We start from the raw sequence: 16200 nt of genomic DNA, 5'->3' as shown, positions 1-16200 counted from the left end.
CATCTGTGAGTGATAATCTTTCACGGTCATTGTTCAGAATAATAACTGCTCAGGTGGTTCTGAATTATCAGAGGATTGATGAATGTTAAGAAAAATCATCAAATCTTTCTCCCTCTGTACAACATGTGATTCTGCCTTCATTTGTCTATGACATTATTGGAAATGTTATTAAGATACTGATATAAAGGAAACTAGTGTATAAATAGCACTTAAAACAGGTGATGAAAGTCTCTGATATTTTCTCTCATTAGTTAACTTGTGAAGACTAGAAATAAAAACTTCTAAAATCTGGTCCTCTTCCTAATTCCTCAGAATCTCAAATTAGCCTCGTATCAACATATTAACTCTTCCCATTGCTTTTAATTTCTTCTTCAATCTGTGACCACATTCCTTCTGTTTATAGGAGTTTCATTAGTATTTCTTTTAGTGCAGATTTGAGTGATAGCTTCTCCGAGGTTTTGTTTGGTGAAAGCATCTCTGTTTTGTCCTCATTTGAGAGGATATTTTGCTGGGAGTAGAATTTTATTGGTATTGTCTTTCAGACCATTAAAAATGTCATTCCACTGTCTTCTTGATTCCCTTAATTCTGTTGTTATGTCAGCTGTCATTGTCATTGTTATTCTTTTGAAGATAATGTGTGTTTTTTTTTAATTGGGATGATTTTTCTTTCCTTTGTTTTCACTACTATGTGCTTATTTAAACTTTCCTTTGTGTTTATCCTAATTAAGGCTCATATGATTTCCTGAATAGATGGCTGATGTCATTTTCAGTTTTTCTGAGCTCTCTGGAAAATCTTTCTTCAAACTGGTCATCCCACATCCCTTCTCTGCCCCTTTGGGAACCACAATTTCATGTATGTTAGACCTATTCACCATCGACAATATATTCTTTGTGTTCTTTTTTGTCTTTCCTATTGCATTTCCTCTCCATATTGGATATCTTGTATTCACATATCTTCCTCTTTACTAATCTTCTTCTCTACCATATCTAATCTGCTGTTAAGTCAGTCTATTTTGTTCTTAATTTTAGCCTTTGTATTTTTCACTTCTAGAACTTCCAACTGATGTTTAATACGTGCCATTTCTCTTCTGAAATTCTCCATCTTTTCATCTTTTAAGAAAAATACTAATCACAATTATTTTAAAACCCTTGTGTGATAGCTTCTATATTTCTATCAGCCGTGACTTGTTGCTGTTATCTGATATTTCCCTGGGTTTTGGTCATTTGGTCCTGGCTCCAGCTATTCTTGGTAACATTTTATGAAATGTCAGGCACTGTGGCTCAAAATGTAAATATTTTCATTTTGTTGTATTTTTCCCAAGAAGACTTAGTTTTTAAGCAGGCAATTGAAAAAGAGCAGAATCTAGTCAGGAATTGATAAAAATTGAGTCTGAAGTCATTGATTTTAAGTCCTGGTCAATTTTGCTCTGCTTTTATTACTAAGGGCATACCCTGAGGTGTCTTGATTCCAGATTGAATTGTTTAGCTGGCCTCATTCTATTTGGTTGATTATCAGCCCCACTTTTTTCTTTCTGGCACTGTGAGAACACCAAAATTTCTGCTCGAGATTTTTATTTTTAAAATATTTTTACATTATTTGTGATTGATATTGGTACGATGTTTGTGTGATAAATCTACTTCAACTAGTCAGGACAGAAGTTTCGCCAGTATTATTAACTTTTTTAATAGATTATGTGTAGGATTGGAAATATTTAGGCCATTTATCAGTAGCTTTTTAGATAATAGCTTGAACAGTATGATACTTAATGTCATTTGGAAAAAGAAGTGAGCACTACTTTGGACAGATGTAGAAACCCTTAACATAAAAATATACTAATTGTTTATTCAGTATTTTATTCAAAACCATTTAATTAGTATTGAACCCTTACTTTCTTCCAGGTGTACATCAGTGTGAATACTGAGCAAATAAAACACCACCAAACTGAGGAGCCTTTAGAGGATTTGCATAACAGAGGCAAAAAACTCATCTACAATTTAATAGGAACACTCAAGCTTCTAGAAGGGAGACAAAGATGGAATTGAGGCCCATACTTTTGAGGCTATGGGTGAGTCTCTTAATTTCAATATTGTTATCATTTTGGGCCAGATTATATTTTGTCGCATGTATGTGTAAGTGGATTCAGAGTGAGGTGGGGAGGCTGTTCTGTGCATTATAGGATATTTAGCAGCATCTTTGGCCTCTACCTACTAGATGTTAGTAGATCCTTCAGTTGTGACAGCGAGAAATATCCCTACACATTGCCCTATGTCCCCTAGGAGGCAAAATAAACTTAGTTGGGTATCTCTGTGCTAGAGACACACTTTGGGAAAGTGACAGTAATGGTTTAAACTAATGTTTGGTCATTGAAGTTATGGGACCTGGTTAGATTCTTTACATATCTTGATGCTGAGTCCATTTGTTGGACAATGGGATATGGGGTTTGAAAGAAGGAAAAGAGTGAAAATGACTACAAGGATTTGGCTTGAGCAAGTGTCGGTGTAGGCTGTCATTAATATAGTGGGGATTTACTGTGGCAGGAGCAGGTTCTGGGAGCGAGAGTTAGGAGGTTAGTGTTATGATATAGTAAATTGGTAAGTGAAGATAAATTGGCAGTTGGATTTGGGATTAAGATAGATAATTAAGCTGGGTTATCATTTTGGGAATTAGCTTGTAGATTTTAATTCGAGGACAGTTCCCTGTGATATTCCAAATTTAGGAAATTGGTAAGATTCAGAGGAACTAGAAAAGGAAATTGAAAAGGAATGACTCAAGATGTTAAAGGAAAACCTGAAAAATACTATGTCCTGGTAGCCAAGTGAGAAATGTATATCAAGAACTGTGTGATCAGTAGTCTGATACTTTAAGTAAGATGACTGAGAACTGACCGCTGGATAAAACAGTGTGGAGGCTACTAGTCACCTTGTTAAGAACAGTATTGATGAAATGGTAGGAAAATAGCCTGGTTGCATGGATTCAAAACAGAATTGACCAGAAAGATTGAAAAAAGCAAGCTCGTATAGACAACGTTTTAAAAGAGGTTTGATATAAAGGAGAAAAGTCAAATATGGCAGTAGCCGGAGGGGAAGTAAGGTCAGAAAATGACAGCTTTTTAATGATGGGAGTAACAGTATGCAAGTACAATGGTGGGAGTGATGCATTAGAGGGTATAATAGAGATGAAAAAGACAAGTGAGGGAGAGGGAGGGGGTAAGGAGAGAGAGAGAGAGAGAGAGAGAGAGAGAGAGAGAATGTCCCTGAATGTGAGAGGGAATCATATCTAGTGTACAAGTGGAAGATTTGAGTCCATGATCCATAATCTCCCAAACTGTGCTTTCTAGATTACTTGACAAATTTTGTTAAGCAAAAAATAGCTAAAGCTTGACTTCTTCTAAATATTAGCAGAGAAAAATACAATCACAATAAAAAAATAGGATGTACAACATCCTGGCGATGATAATTGATTACATAGTATTTACTTCAAGTTCTTTATAAACATCTAAAAAATGATGCCAAAAGAATTTTTTTTTTTTCTAAGACATTGATCCACCAAAACAGAGATGAAAAGGGGAGACAAAATTTGAGGAACTGGAATGAAGTTGAATGACTTCTAACTGACTTACTGTAAAGGTCAGTCATAGGCTGGCAGTGGGAAGGCTGAGGAGAAAACTTATTTAGCATGTCTTTATGAATTAATTCATTTTGGAATTTATGAATAGGATGCTATTTGGTCTCAAGAGTGTTTTCCCATCTCAGAAGGAGACCAGCAAATTACTTTCCTGAGAGGATATGCATCAGAGGGTCTCTGAACTTCTGGTCACCAAGCAGTTAAGGGTGAGGGGCTTCTACTGAAAATAGTGGAATCAAGGAAACATGTACAGGGTGAGGGCTGAGATCCATGTGTTGTAACCTTCTGAGGGTGCTGTCTGCTGGGCTTTTGCTCTCCAGGCAGGAAACCTGGGTGGGAGGTGAGGGACATTTTCCTAGGGATCTGATGAGCCTGCAAGAAAAGATCCAAATATAGTGACCTTAGAGTTTTCCAAGGAAATATCTTGGCCAGATCATCTAAATGTGAAGTCCAGTCATTCAAAAATCCCCACACTAGATCAGAGCTTTCTGTAAGACTTTTAGTGACCCACTCTTAAATATGAGCAGACAACAGATGCACAAAGTATCTTTGTACACCTCTTAATAAAGGATAGGGATTAAAACAAAGAAAGAGAAGAAAGTAGTTTGGGACAACAGAGACCATGCATAAAAAATAAGCTAGAAAAACTACAAGCAATATTTTCAGAGGAAGGGGGAGAAAAAGAGCGAGGCCAGAAAATAAAAGGACACTTAGAAATTCTTTCAAAATAGCAAAAACAAAAATACAATAGAAAGTTTGGAAGATAAAGTTGAGAAAATCTCCTAGAAGATAGAGCAACAAAGCTATAAAATGGATATGAGGAGAGAGAAACAAACAAAAATATATATATGTGTGTGTGTGTGTGTGTGTGTGTGTGTGTGTGTGTGTATAAATCATAAGCATGTATATAAATTATATATATCTAAATATATATATAATTATATAAAATACAATATTATATACGTAGATAGGTAAATAGTTACATACATACATACATACACACACGCATAAACTTGAATACCAGTTTAGGAAATCTTTTAAATAATAGGGATTTCAGAAAAAGAAATGGAGTAAATTATTAAATTATTTGGGAAGATATTCCAGGACCAAGAACTACGAGTTTCCAGGATGACAAAGTACACCAAATGCCCTGTAAAAAGGTTGAAAATAAATTTACACCATGGCACATCATCATGTAATTGTGGGACACTGGGAAAAACAGACTTCTAGAGAGAGAGAGAGAGAGAAAAGATGTCACAAACAACAGGTCAGAAATCAAAATGGCTTCAGCTTTTAGAGCAGAGTAACATCTCCAAATTTATGAAGAATCCTGATTTCCAGTCCAGAATTCTGTTTCCAACTAAACCATCAATCAAATGTAATCATAGTGTAAAGACATTTTCAAACAAGAAAGATCTCAAAAACATTGCATTTTTCTTAAATTGGTTCTCAGAAATCCATAGGAAGATGCAGTTTACCCAAATGAGGAAGTATGTCAAGAGAAAGGTATGGTGCTTAGGAAACCAGTCTTCCCATCACAAAGGTAGATTGATATTAAAGGAAGAAAGTTGAGATAGAACTGAGGGATGAATTGTTGCCAAGTCCGTAGAAAACTAAGCAAACAAACAAGAAAATTACTAACTCTAGGAAAAGCAAGCACAGGAAAATCAAAGCTAGTACTCTGAAATAAACCCTGTAGAGAAAACAAACAAACAAGGAAATCAGTGTGATAGAGTCTTTAATTCCCCACCTCTGGCAAGCAAGAAATGGAGGAGTTTTTAATCTTTATTAATACATTTTTCCTCTTTGTACATATACTTGCAGTAGGCTAGGTTGTTGTATATCCACTAAAATCTACATGCAGTACTTGGTATTTATATTATATTCCACCATAGGCAGAGCATGATTTAATTCCAATTTACAAAGTAACCGTGGTCAGTATATTACAGTTTCTCTGCAGTTACCATAACCCATTTATCTTCCACTTCAATATTTAAATGATTTAGAACAAATATTAAAAGACTACCCTGAGCCCCAGAGTAAAAGAAACAAATGAAGAATTGTCTGGAGAAAGTAATTGTCTAAAATTTGAGTTGTCTAAATGAGAAAACAAGTCTAAGTATCAGGCAAGGTAACACCAAAAAATTCCCTAGCAAGTAATAATGTAAAATGTAAACACAGATCTTCTATATTAACAAGTAATCAAAACAGAGCCTGACATCTATTTAAAAAGCGCATGCACTGTAGATTCTGCTTAATGAATTAAATATGCCAACTACTCACTTTCAAAGCAGTAATACATAATAGGCAATGACTATTTATGGGATCATATTTATATTTCCTATAAATAGATAGCATTCGCTCAGTCCTCCAACTGTAACTTTATGCTGGGTTGTAGTAAAACATCAGGTTGAAGTGTTCTGTAGTTTTAAAAGGGATGGAATGAGGAAATTTTACTTTGCTTGCCTACAGGACCTAATAGAAGATGTTTTCTTCTGAACATTTATGTTGGGATAAGGGTAGATGAAACGAGAGAATCAAATCCAGAAGAGGAGAATCAGAGTCAATCAATTCATTTGATTATTTTTCCCCTCTACACCCCCTTGCCCCCCTCCTACCCCATTCCTTTTTTTGGCTTGAAAGAATTTTTTTTTTTTTTTTAACATCTTTATTGGAGTATAATTGCTTTACAATGGTATTAGTTTCAGCTTCACAACAAAATGAATCAGTTATATATATACATATATTCCCATATCTCTTCCCGCTTGCGTCTCCCTCCCTCCCACCCTCCCTATCCCACCCCTCCAGGCAGTTATAACTGTTTCCTTGAGTGTTCAGGATCCACAGACCTAAAACAGAGCTTGCATCTGAGGGGTTTTTTTTCTTAATGTTGTAATGACACACATTTTTCCTAAAAAAATGTCACTAGAGCTTGAGTGACCACTGTGCTGGTTTAGAAATAGAATGCCTAAGTAACAGAGGAGTCTAATCACTTCTTTTAGCTTCAGACTGGAATCAAGAAAAAAATTACAGAACTTCCAATTCCTAACCCAATACTCAGGGTACAAGTGTGTACAAGTTTGGGAAGGAAACTGGAGACAAAGATATTTATAATTCAAGATTTTTTTTTTTTTTTTACTACACAGATTAAACCTACTGTTGGTCAAATTTTGTTTAGTTTTGTTCATTTTTAATAAAAACAGAAGGTTGACAGCTAGTGATTTAAGCTGAGTGAGAGAAACCAGATGCCAAAGAGTATATTCTGTATGATTGCATTTGTATGAAATCTACGGCAGAAAAAAATCATAACAGTACTTGCTTCTAGGACTGGGGTGGGGGTAGGGATTGATTAAGAAGGGGCATGAGGGAAATTCTATAGGATGATGATAATGTATCTTGGTAGAGTTAGGGGTTACGCAGGTGTACGCCTTTGCCAATTTTCAGCAAATGTACACTTAAGACATGTATTTCATTATATATGTAAAGTTTACCTCAGATGATAAAGATGTAAACAAATATTGAACTCTATTTAACAAAGGAAAACTGAAGTATTTAGGGGGAAGTACTAATATCTGCAAGTTACTATAGTTTTATTTTCTTTGAACTTTAAACAATGTCATGTAAAAGTGTCTCATGTAAGTATTATTACATAAATTTACTAGAAGGGAAAAAAGAAGGGAAAAAAGAGTTCTGCCACTTAATAACAAGGGAACTTGGCAAGTACTTTCAGACGTCTATGCCTTAATTTCTAATGATCATCTGCTTCAAAGTGTTGTTCGGAGGGTTCAGTGAGATGATATACATAAAGCAGCTATAACAGTGCCTGGAGCAGAGTATGTATATTTAATAGAGTGTAATTAATGATAATAATAAAGAATACAACATCAAACAGCAAAAACAAACTCTTTAGGATTTCATGCTAGTTAGTAATTGAACTAGTTAATCTAATTTCAAAGTTTCTGCTTTTCATCTCTTTAAGAAGTGGTATGTACTCATCTGTCTGGCCTCTTTATTTGGTATAAAGCACAAGCTATACACCCCCTATTTTTGTTAAGAATAAATAAAACAAAGCAAAATTTTAACCAATAATAGGTTCAGTGATAATTTTCTTGCATAATAAAAAAGTGCAGACTTATAATTCATTAATTATAATTAATATATAACATGCTTTACATTATATATTGTATAATATATATTTAAAAGAAAAAAGGCTGCTTATTAACATGCCTGAAAATTTCATCTGAGTGATATGTGCTACATTTTTAAAAGACTATGAATTAAATTGTTATGAAGATAAAATAATATTGATATTATTGTGTTTGCTTACATCAAAGCTTTTTGTTTGTTTTGTCCTTTATACTTGAAGAGATTATGGAATTCTGGTCTCAAGAACTCAGCGTTATTTTCAATACTGGAGGGGGGAAGAAAATTTCATTTCTAGACAGTATAAAAATTCACTATATATTTTTTCACCTTAAGAATACTTCCATTAATAATTTTTAAATCAATGCCTTCTTTCTATTAAATGTTTTAATTCATTCTTGTAGAAAATTGGAATGTAGAATTAAATATTTGAGGAAAGGTATTAGCAGTACTGGGAGACTTCAACCACTACAAAAAGATGGATGTATTCCATTGTGTCTTGTCATTTCTGTGAAATTGTATTTTTGGTTTACTCAGTGAAGCTGGGCTTCTGGATACAGCTGGGCTCAACACCTCAAATCTTTTAAACTGCAGTGTAAAGCCACAAAGCCTCCAATTATCTACCTATCTCGATATTTTTCTTAGTAAATGTAGAACCATATTAGTGAACACCCTCATTCTGCTGGAGGAAATGGATAGGCCACTCTCCATGCTGATAAAATAAAGACTTCTATCACAAAGAATAAACAACTAAATGAGCAGCAATAAACTTAATTTGCACATTAGATATGCTTTTCCAAGTTCCGACATTTCAGTTGAAAATAATGCTGAAGCAATGAGGCCTATAATTGGACATCCAAGACTTCTCCAGTGGGGAAACAAAAACAAATGTTGCCTGCAAACAAGATCATTTTTATAGCCTGCTGTTACTCTGCTTTTTAATAATTTTCCAAATGCCAGATCAAATAATTTCCCCTTTTATGTGATTTTCATACACCTCTTAGCGTATGTACACATTGTAATTTTACTAAGTCCCCACAAATGAAAACATTTAAACTCTCTTTCCTTTCCATTCTCTGTCTGTGCCTATGGAACATGTCCTCAAATTACACTGGGCATCTGCTGGGGCTCTGGTAAGGCTGGTGCTAATTGCACTCCCTGTGTTGAATGACAAATTGCTTTATCCTGTCGCATGGTGGAACAGAAATTTCCAACATACAGTGCAGATAACTTCAGAATCCTCTTGACACAGATAAGCCATATCAGCTAAAAACTAAGCTGGAAAATATCTTAGTTCTGTAACTATTATCTTTTTACATGTTATCTAACAACAACATTTTTTGCATGACTGAGGCAGATAAGTAAATTCAAAGAAAGATGATTGTTTTATCAGCTTTACTGAAATTTCTCATTTGCTCCTTACCACCCTATTACCAGAAAGGTCACTGTAAGATTTTGATTTGAGAAATAAAATTATATTTGACTGTATAATGACAATCAGATGAACATTATAGACAAGAAAATGCAAACACACACACACACACACAGGTGCACACACACATATACATACATACACAGAGAAGTATTAAATCGTCTTAACAAACAGCCAAATGGCTACACTCCTAATAGTCAAGAAAATATTTGAATCAATGCATAGTATTATGATTCCTTCTCACATTAAAGCTTCAAATTTGTAGGTTGTAAAATAATAGTTTTGGCAGTGATATCTTCAACATTCCCACATGAAAGGGAATTAGAGATAGCAGTCTAGTTAAGAAGCTATGCTAATGATAGACTTATCTTAGAACTGTATTTGTGTAAAAATCCCACAGTTTGATAAAGATTATACATTACAGATCAGTAATAAAGCAAAGTTTCTAAAGATGCTTTTATCCATACTGTACACATTTTGTGTTTATATAGTTTTTTTTAAATGTATGTGTTATTATGTATATGTTTATTTATATTGCATATGATGGTTACTGTCAATGGCAAAGAAGCAAGAAATCCCCAAATCCCTTTAAAATGGCACGTGGATATTTCATGAAGGTTAAAAATAACAAACACAATTTCCTTCCCATTATTAGATATAAATGAGTGAAAATAACTTGATATTCATGCATATTGACATAAGCCCTTTTTGCATATGTAAATCATCCTCTGGTATTATGCTGAAAATACCAGAACAGTGAGTTCTCTGCATGAAGTCTTTCAGATTTTCATGTATTTTCATATTTGTCCCCCCTTTCAGAGTGTGGGTTTCTCTATGTATTAGAATTATGTAACTACAAACCGTAAAATTGGGAAAGTGAAAGCATTTACAAGTTTGTTATTTGCCTTTGATGTTCTTTATTGTGAAGTATTCTAACAAGCGTAAACCCTGAAAAATTGAAAACTTTCAGATTTTAGAGCAAGGAAGTCAGGATGGAAATTATCTCTGAGAACTAAGGGGAATGAGGTGAGATCCTTTCACTCAATCAATAAATATTTATTGAACACATACAGTTCCCAGGACTGTACTAGAATTTGTGATGTTCCTGCCTTCTTTATGCTTCTTTTCTAGAGGAAGGGAAATATAGGGGAAAAAAATACATGTAAATAAGTGAATTATATCCTTTGTAAGAAGATGAAATGTACCACAGAAGAAGAAAGAGTAGGAAAGATAAAGTTGACCAGGAATGTAGATGGAGATAATTTTGTTTCAATAGCTCCAGCAAAAAAACACTAGAAATAAGCAAAAATATATCAGTTTTTTAACTGAGCATTCTTAGTTATTTTCTTACTCATAGACAGAGTGGAGTGCCTGAGGATTATGGTGTGTTTTATGGAATATCCCAAAATACATATCAACTTAATTCTATCTTAAGAATTAGGAACCTATTTAGTAAGAAACATGGCTATGTTTCACCTCTACAATATCCAAATTCCATAATTAGAGCTAAGTTAGTAGCTGCTCCTGAGTTTCTCACATTTATGTGAGTCTTCTCCTTTTACTTTTCTTCGATTAATTAGTAATTGACAGCATTAAGACAGCATTTAGCTAAAGGCTAAAGAAACATTTGAGGAAAAGAAACTATCCATTTAGCTCAATCTATTAACTTTTTCTCTCAGTCTCTGGGGTGAAAGCATCCCCATCAGTGTATTTTAACAGGAAAATTATTGGTCCTGCTCACCCATCACCAGTATTCTACCAAAACTTTCTTTGAGAAACTACGTTTCCACTACTAATGTCTTCATCCTTAAAATTTCATATTTTAACTCCTCCTGGATTTCTCCATACCTGTAAGAATTAACTGCAATGCCTTTTTATCCTCTACCATATTTTAATCTTCTGCTGTAGTAAAAATGAGTGCATACCACCTGTAGTTTCTTAATTTGAAATAAGGTAATCTCCTCTGTTTTTCTTCCTTAATGGACATGTTATTTCTTCAGACATAAAGCATTCACACTCCTCAGTACATGAGTATTGCCAAAACTTTGCTGGAGAAATTCCCTATTATTAAATATAGCTACAGTACATTCCTTGAAACATTAAGTCCATACCTGTCTTAAAAACCTGATGACAATACAATCTTAAAGAAGTGAAGTTTTTCAAATTATGCTACACTGGTTGAATTTTGATACAAGTTCTATCATTTACATTTCCCCTGAGTGTTTCAGACAATTGTTGGCATAATATAATAGGCTTGAGATAAAGTTGGAAGAAATATCTTCCAGGGATAAAGACGAGTGTTTATTTTCCTTGAGACATTTTAAAGGATAGGTGAAGTATAGCAGCTAACTACTTTTTATTGTATTTATTCATTTTTAATAGAAATGATGATAAAGTATCAATTGCTGAATTTAATCATTTGGGCTTAAGTAGCTGCTCAAACTTGTCTTTCAAGACAGTCATTTTTGTCATCGAGGAGGCAATAAAATGATAAAAGTGACCTGGCTCCCCCTAAACAGACTAGTTTTATGAGCTGAGGTTCAATAAAGTAGCAAAGATGGGGAGTAGATGCATCTAATGCTAATTATATCCCTTGGTGATATATGTAGTTACATTCGGATTGATACTAGTTTAAAAGTCTCAAGACTAAGGTATGCACTTTTACCATCTGAAGTTGTGTGAGCGTATGTGTTTACTGTGATGGGAATCTAATAATAACTCAAATGGACACTAATGTTTTAATATTTTTTTCTTTGCAAAGAACTGCTTATTAAGGTGAATCTAAGAGAGTCTGCATTTCACTAATTATGTACTTAGAGTTATAGAAAGAAATGAACTGATTATGCACTGGGCAGCCTTACATCCAGGTAAAAATTTTACACAAAATGAGTTTCTGAAGGAAACTTCACAAAAAAAATATTACCCACTGACGTCAACAAAATGTCCATGGCTTCCCCACACTGAGGCATCTGTGGAAATCCAAAATTTTTAGTTCAAGTTTTAGTTTTGTCTAATTACCCGCTGGACAGCTTTTCAACTGCCAAGGTATTCACATCTACCATGTTATTCCACCGGCAAAGTGAGCATGCTATTAATGAATATGGGAACACAACTCTTAAATAAAATGTGAAATCAAACATTTCACATATACAATATGATAATACAGGGTTGACACTGTGATAGAGGTCATGATATGCATACATATCTCCAATGTTCATCAAGCACAAATGAAGACAGTAAAATACCTTTTACAACTAGGCTGCCAGTGTTCTTGGCAACACCAAACTGATTTGTAGCTATGCAAGTGTATGATCCGGCATCCAACCTGGTAACGTTATGTATCTTGAGGCTGCCATCCTTCAGGATAAACACTCTAAAAAGAAAATGTATAATTAACATAAGTAAGGCTCGTTAAAACTGGTAAGTCTTAACCACCTATTTTCATTTTAAAGCATTACTGAAACCATGGGTGCATTTGTTAATATGAATGTATTCCTTTCCTATTATCCTGCTTTTAATTGTGAGCAATCTGCAAATCCACATATTAGAATAAATGACATTTGCTTTTATTCTGACACAGTACTGATAATTATTTTGCTGTAACTTGAATTATCATTGCTGATTTCAATGCACATTAAAAATCAAATGAGTGCTTGGTGCTACAATGCCCATTTGCTTGATTAATAACAAACACAACTAGTTACTATGCATTTTGAAAAATGAACTCTGGTGAAAACCAAACTTGGCGTTAGAGAAACGCAAGCCAATTTTCACATTGTTTACTCTGCAGCTTTATAGACCAGTTTTTACTCAGGACTTTCAGCTACCAAACAACAGAGTTTTCAACCATGACAATATTTGCTTGTGCTAGTGAGTTGAAGGAACCATCCATGGGGTTCCATAGCCAGAGGGCTCAGACCATCTCGTTATGTGGCCTGTCCCGTTAAAAAGAGGAAGAGAGAAGTAAAAAGAATGAAGGCTTCAAGAATCAGACTGAATTTAAGAAGTTCCAATCTTTCAAAAACTGATTCGTATGAAATTTTCTCTGAAACTCAGAAATAGTCAAAAGCAAACATCAGAGCACTGTCGTAAACAAGGGAACCCCTAAGATTGGTTTCTTGACAAAATCATCATCAAATGTTTTAGTAAGGAGACAAAAAATGAAAAACAAAACAAAACAATGTGCCCGATTTTACGTCCTATAAATTTAATTAACGACTTTTTAAAAACACAGCTCTAAAAACACTAGTGGGTAGTCAGAGTTGCAGAAAAATAAGCAGTGAAAACTCATTTGTAATGACAATGGTTTTAAAGGAATGAAAGGAAAGAGAGTTGGCATGCATGTCACATCCATTAACAATAACAAAACAGTATTTCTTTCATTGCAAACATATCATTGTTTCTAATATGTGTATTACAGGAAATGTAGCTAATATAATTAATTACCCAATTTGAAACACAGAGAACATCAGCCAAGTACAATTTGTGTGAAACCAGCTTATGATGTTGGGTTTATTATCAGTGACAAGTTCCATATTCTGTTGTCAAGTGAGTGGAAGGGGCCACATCTGGGTTTAGAATGTTCCATGGCACATAATCAGATTTCTTTTAAGTCATTTTCTTCGAGTATTCCCGAACAGTGAACATTTGACATCTTATTTAATTTCTGAAATGTCTAGATTTCTTGATCCCTGTTTATACTAACAATCGAATCATACCGCTATTGACACAGTAACAAAGCTGTTCCAGTATGCAGCAAACTTCTGGCCAAAAACAATTCTTCACCTGATTCAGTTAGAAGAGGTCGATATGAGAAACATTTGGGTACATCACTTACCTCTAGAATTTAGGAATAACTAAGAATTTTAAGCAACAGAGAAACATTACATTTTGGCAAAAAAACATTTTAAATGTTAAAGAAATATGTATCTGCTGATAGCTAAAGGCCATCAGACAAACTTCCCAGCTAGTAATACCAATGTTTATATGTCATAATTTTTCACTTAGCTTTCCGAAAAGGACAATTCATGTAAACTGTGGTTTAATATTACCCTAAGTCCACCACCCTTTTCAGGCTCATTGTGTATGTTCAGTAATGTTTGTTAAATTGAACTGAAATCGTCATCATTGAAACTGATTATTTCTTTTGAAATCTTAGTCAATCAATTGACATTTCTCAAGCTTCAGATAATAAGAAGACAGACTAAGACTAGGAAAAGTTAAAATCTGCTCAAGATTAAGCAGCTAATAAGCATCAAAGAATGGATTGAAAATTATAACTATCTCTAGTGCTCATGCTCTTTCCAGAGCCATCACTTTGTGTCACTTGTAGTAAATAATTCTGCATGTTGACTATGACGTTCAAGAAATATCTGCTGAGTCATCATTAGAGGCCCATAAGATGGTCTTAGGTGTTTGCTTCTCAAAATGTGGTCTCATCCCAGACCTACTGAATCAAACTTTGCATTTTAACATGATTTTCAGTAATTAGTATGCACAATAAAGTTGGAGAACATTGCTCAGTTCATTATAAATCAAACTTTAGTCTATAGAGATTATGTCTAAGCAAGACTCCATTTTGTTTTCATAGATCAATATGCAAAAATGTGCAAAAGAATAAAATATCTTAGATTTAAATGTTTTATGAAAATAACCAAACTAGTAACCAAGCCAATGTATCATTTATTAAAACTAGATGATTAAAAAAGTAATTCTCCCTAGTGCCCTAGGATATAGAAAGCCAGACATTTAACTATAATTAGAGATTTTATAAAATAATAAATGGTATGAATATTTCAACTTACTATTTTTTCATTAATAAGAGATGTTAAAATATAAAAAGAAAACTTAATCTTTAACAGTGTAGATGGTCTCAGACTATCTAATCATAACACTAAATTTATGCAGAATAATTAAAAACTATTAAAGAAAAGTGAGAATTTCCAGTTCTCTCACATATCAAAACGCAGCTTAGTAGAAATTATTAAAAGAAAAAAAAGAAATAACACCCAATTAACATCAAACTGTATTAAGAAAACTGAGCAATTGACATTTTCAGATAGGGAAGGATGCACATGTAAAAATTTACTGGAACATTTTAATTGATAGTTTTGGTAACATTCATAGGGAAAGATAAAAACTGACTTTTTCTATCCTTCTTTTGAAATATTCTAAAAGATATTTTAAAATAGTACCTGGAGGGTTCGAAAGGATATATTAATAAAGTACATTAAAATGTTGTCTTTATTCATACAAGACTCTCTGGTATTTAAAAACAAATCACAGCCACAAGTATAGATATGCTCGGCTAACTGAAAAACTGAGAAAACACTCTGGTGATAAAAATGGAAATTTGCATAAATAATTAGCAAACAGAATATAAGTTACAGAGAAGAAAGCAAAAGACAGTGAAGTGATTGATTACATATAATACAGATATACATTTAAATTAGCACTTAATGCTGAGATTACACTGCTAATAGACAATAGATCATAAAAGCATATATGAAAATATCTGGTACCATGGAATATGGTAAGGCTTCTAAAAATTTAATAGCAATTTTAAGTCTGATTACAAATAGAACAATGCCAAACTTTTTTTCCTTCTAAATTTATTCAGCAAATATTTATTAAATACCTATTGTGTTCCAGGGACTATGTTAGATATTACAATAGGTATGTAAGAAATAGAAAATGTTAGTATCGAGGATATTCTTTTTCACGACTAAACTCATTGGTCAAAACACAAGCAGGTTGTGAACTATTATTGTAAACTGACTCTGCACAAGTCCTCTACTAAGTGTATAATAAATGTCAATTCATTGACTTATTAAGTAAACCTCTGGGCGTACTATTGTTATCATTCCCATTTTACAAGTTAGGAAAGGGAGGCATGGAAAGAAGTGGGTACCTTAAGGTACACACTCGGTAGTGTAGCACCAAGATTCCAACCATGGCTTTCTCTTTACACCAGGAAGCACTTATTTTAAGAAGGGCTCTT

At 33.7% G+C, this 16200-nt stretch overlaps 1 protein-coding gene across 4 annotated transcripts in view; it reads right to left on the bottom strand.

Annotated features, from left to right (window-relative positions):
* Positions 1-16200, bottom strand: part of CNTN6 (contactin 6) — a 143017-nt gene that overhangs the window by 30020 nt on the left and 96797 nt on the right. For all 4 annotated transcript variants that reach the window (XM_033863719.2, XM_033863722.2, XM_033863720.2 and 1 more), the window contains one exon: positions 12446-12573. In XM_033863719.2, the coding sequence (XP_033719610.1) occupies positions 12446-12573 (128 nt within the window). The remainder of the gene's footprint in view (positions 1-12445; positions 12574-16200) is intronic.

This window comes from Tursiops truncatus, chromosome 10 (genome assembly GCF_011762595.2).
Source record: "Tursiops truncatus isolate mTurTru1 chromosome 10, mTurTru1.mat.Y, whole genome shotgun sequence".
In the NCBI taxonomy this organism is placed as follows: Eukaryota; Metazoa; Chordata; class Mammalia; order Artiodactyla; family Delphinidae; genus Tursiops; species Tursiops truncatus.
This window is presented reverse-complemented; position numbering and strand designations above follow the sequence as displayed.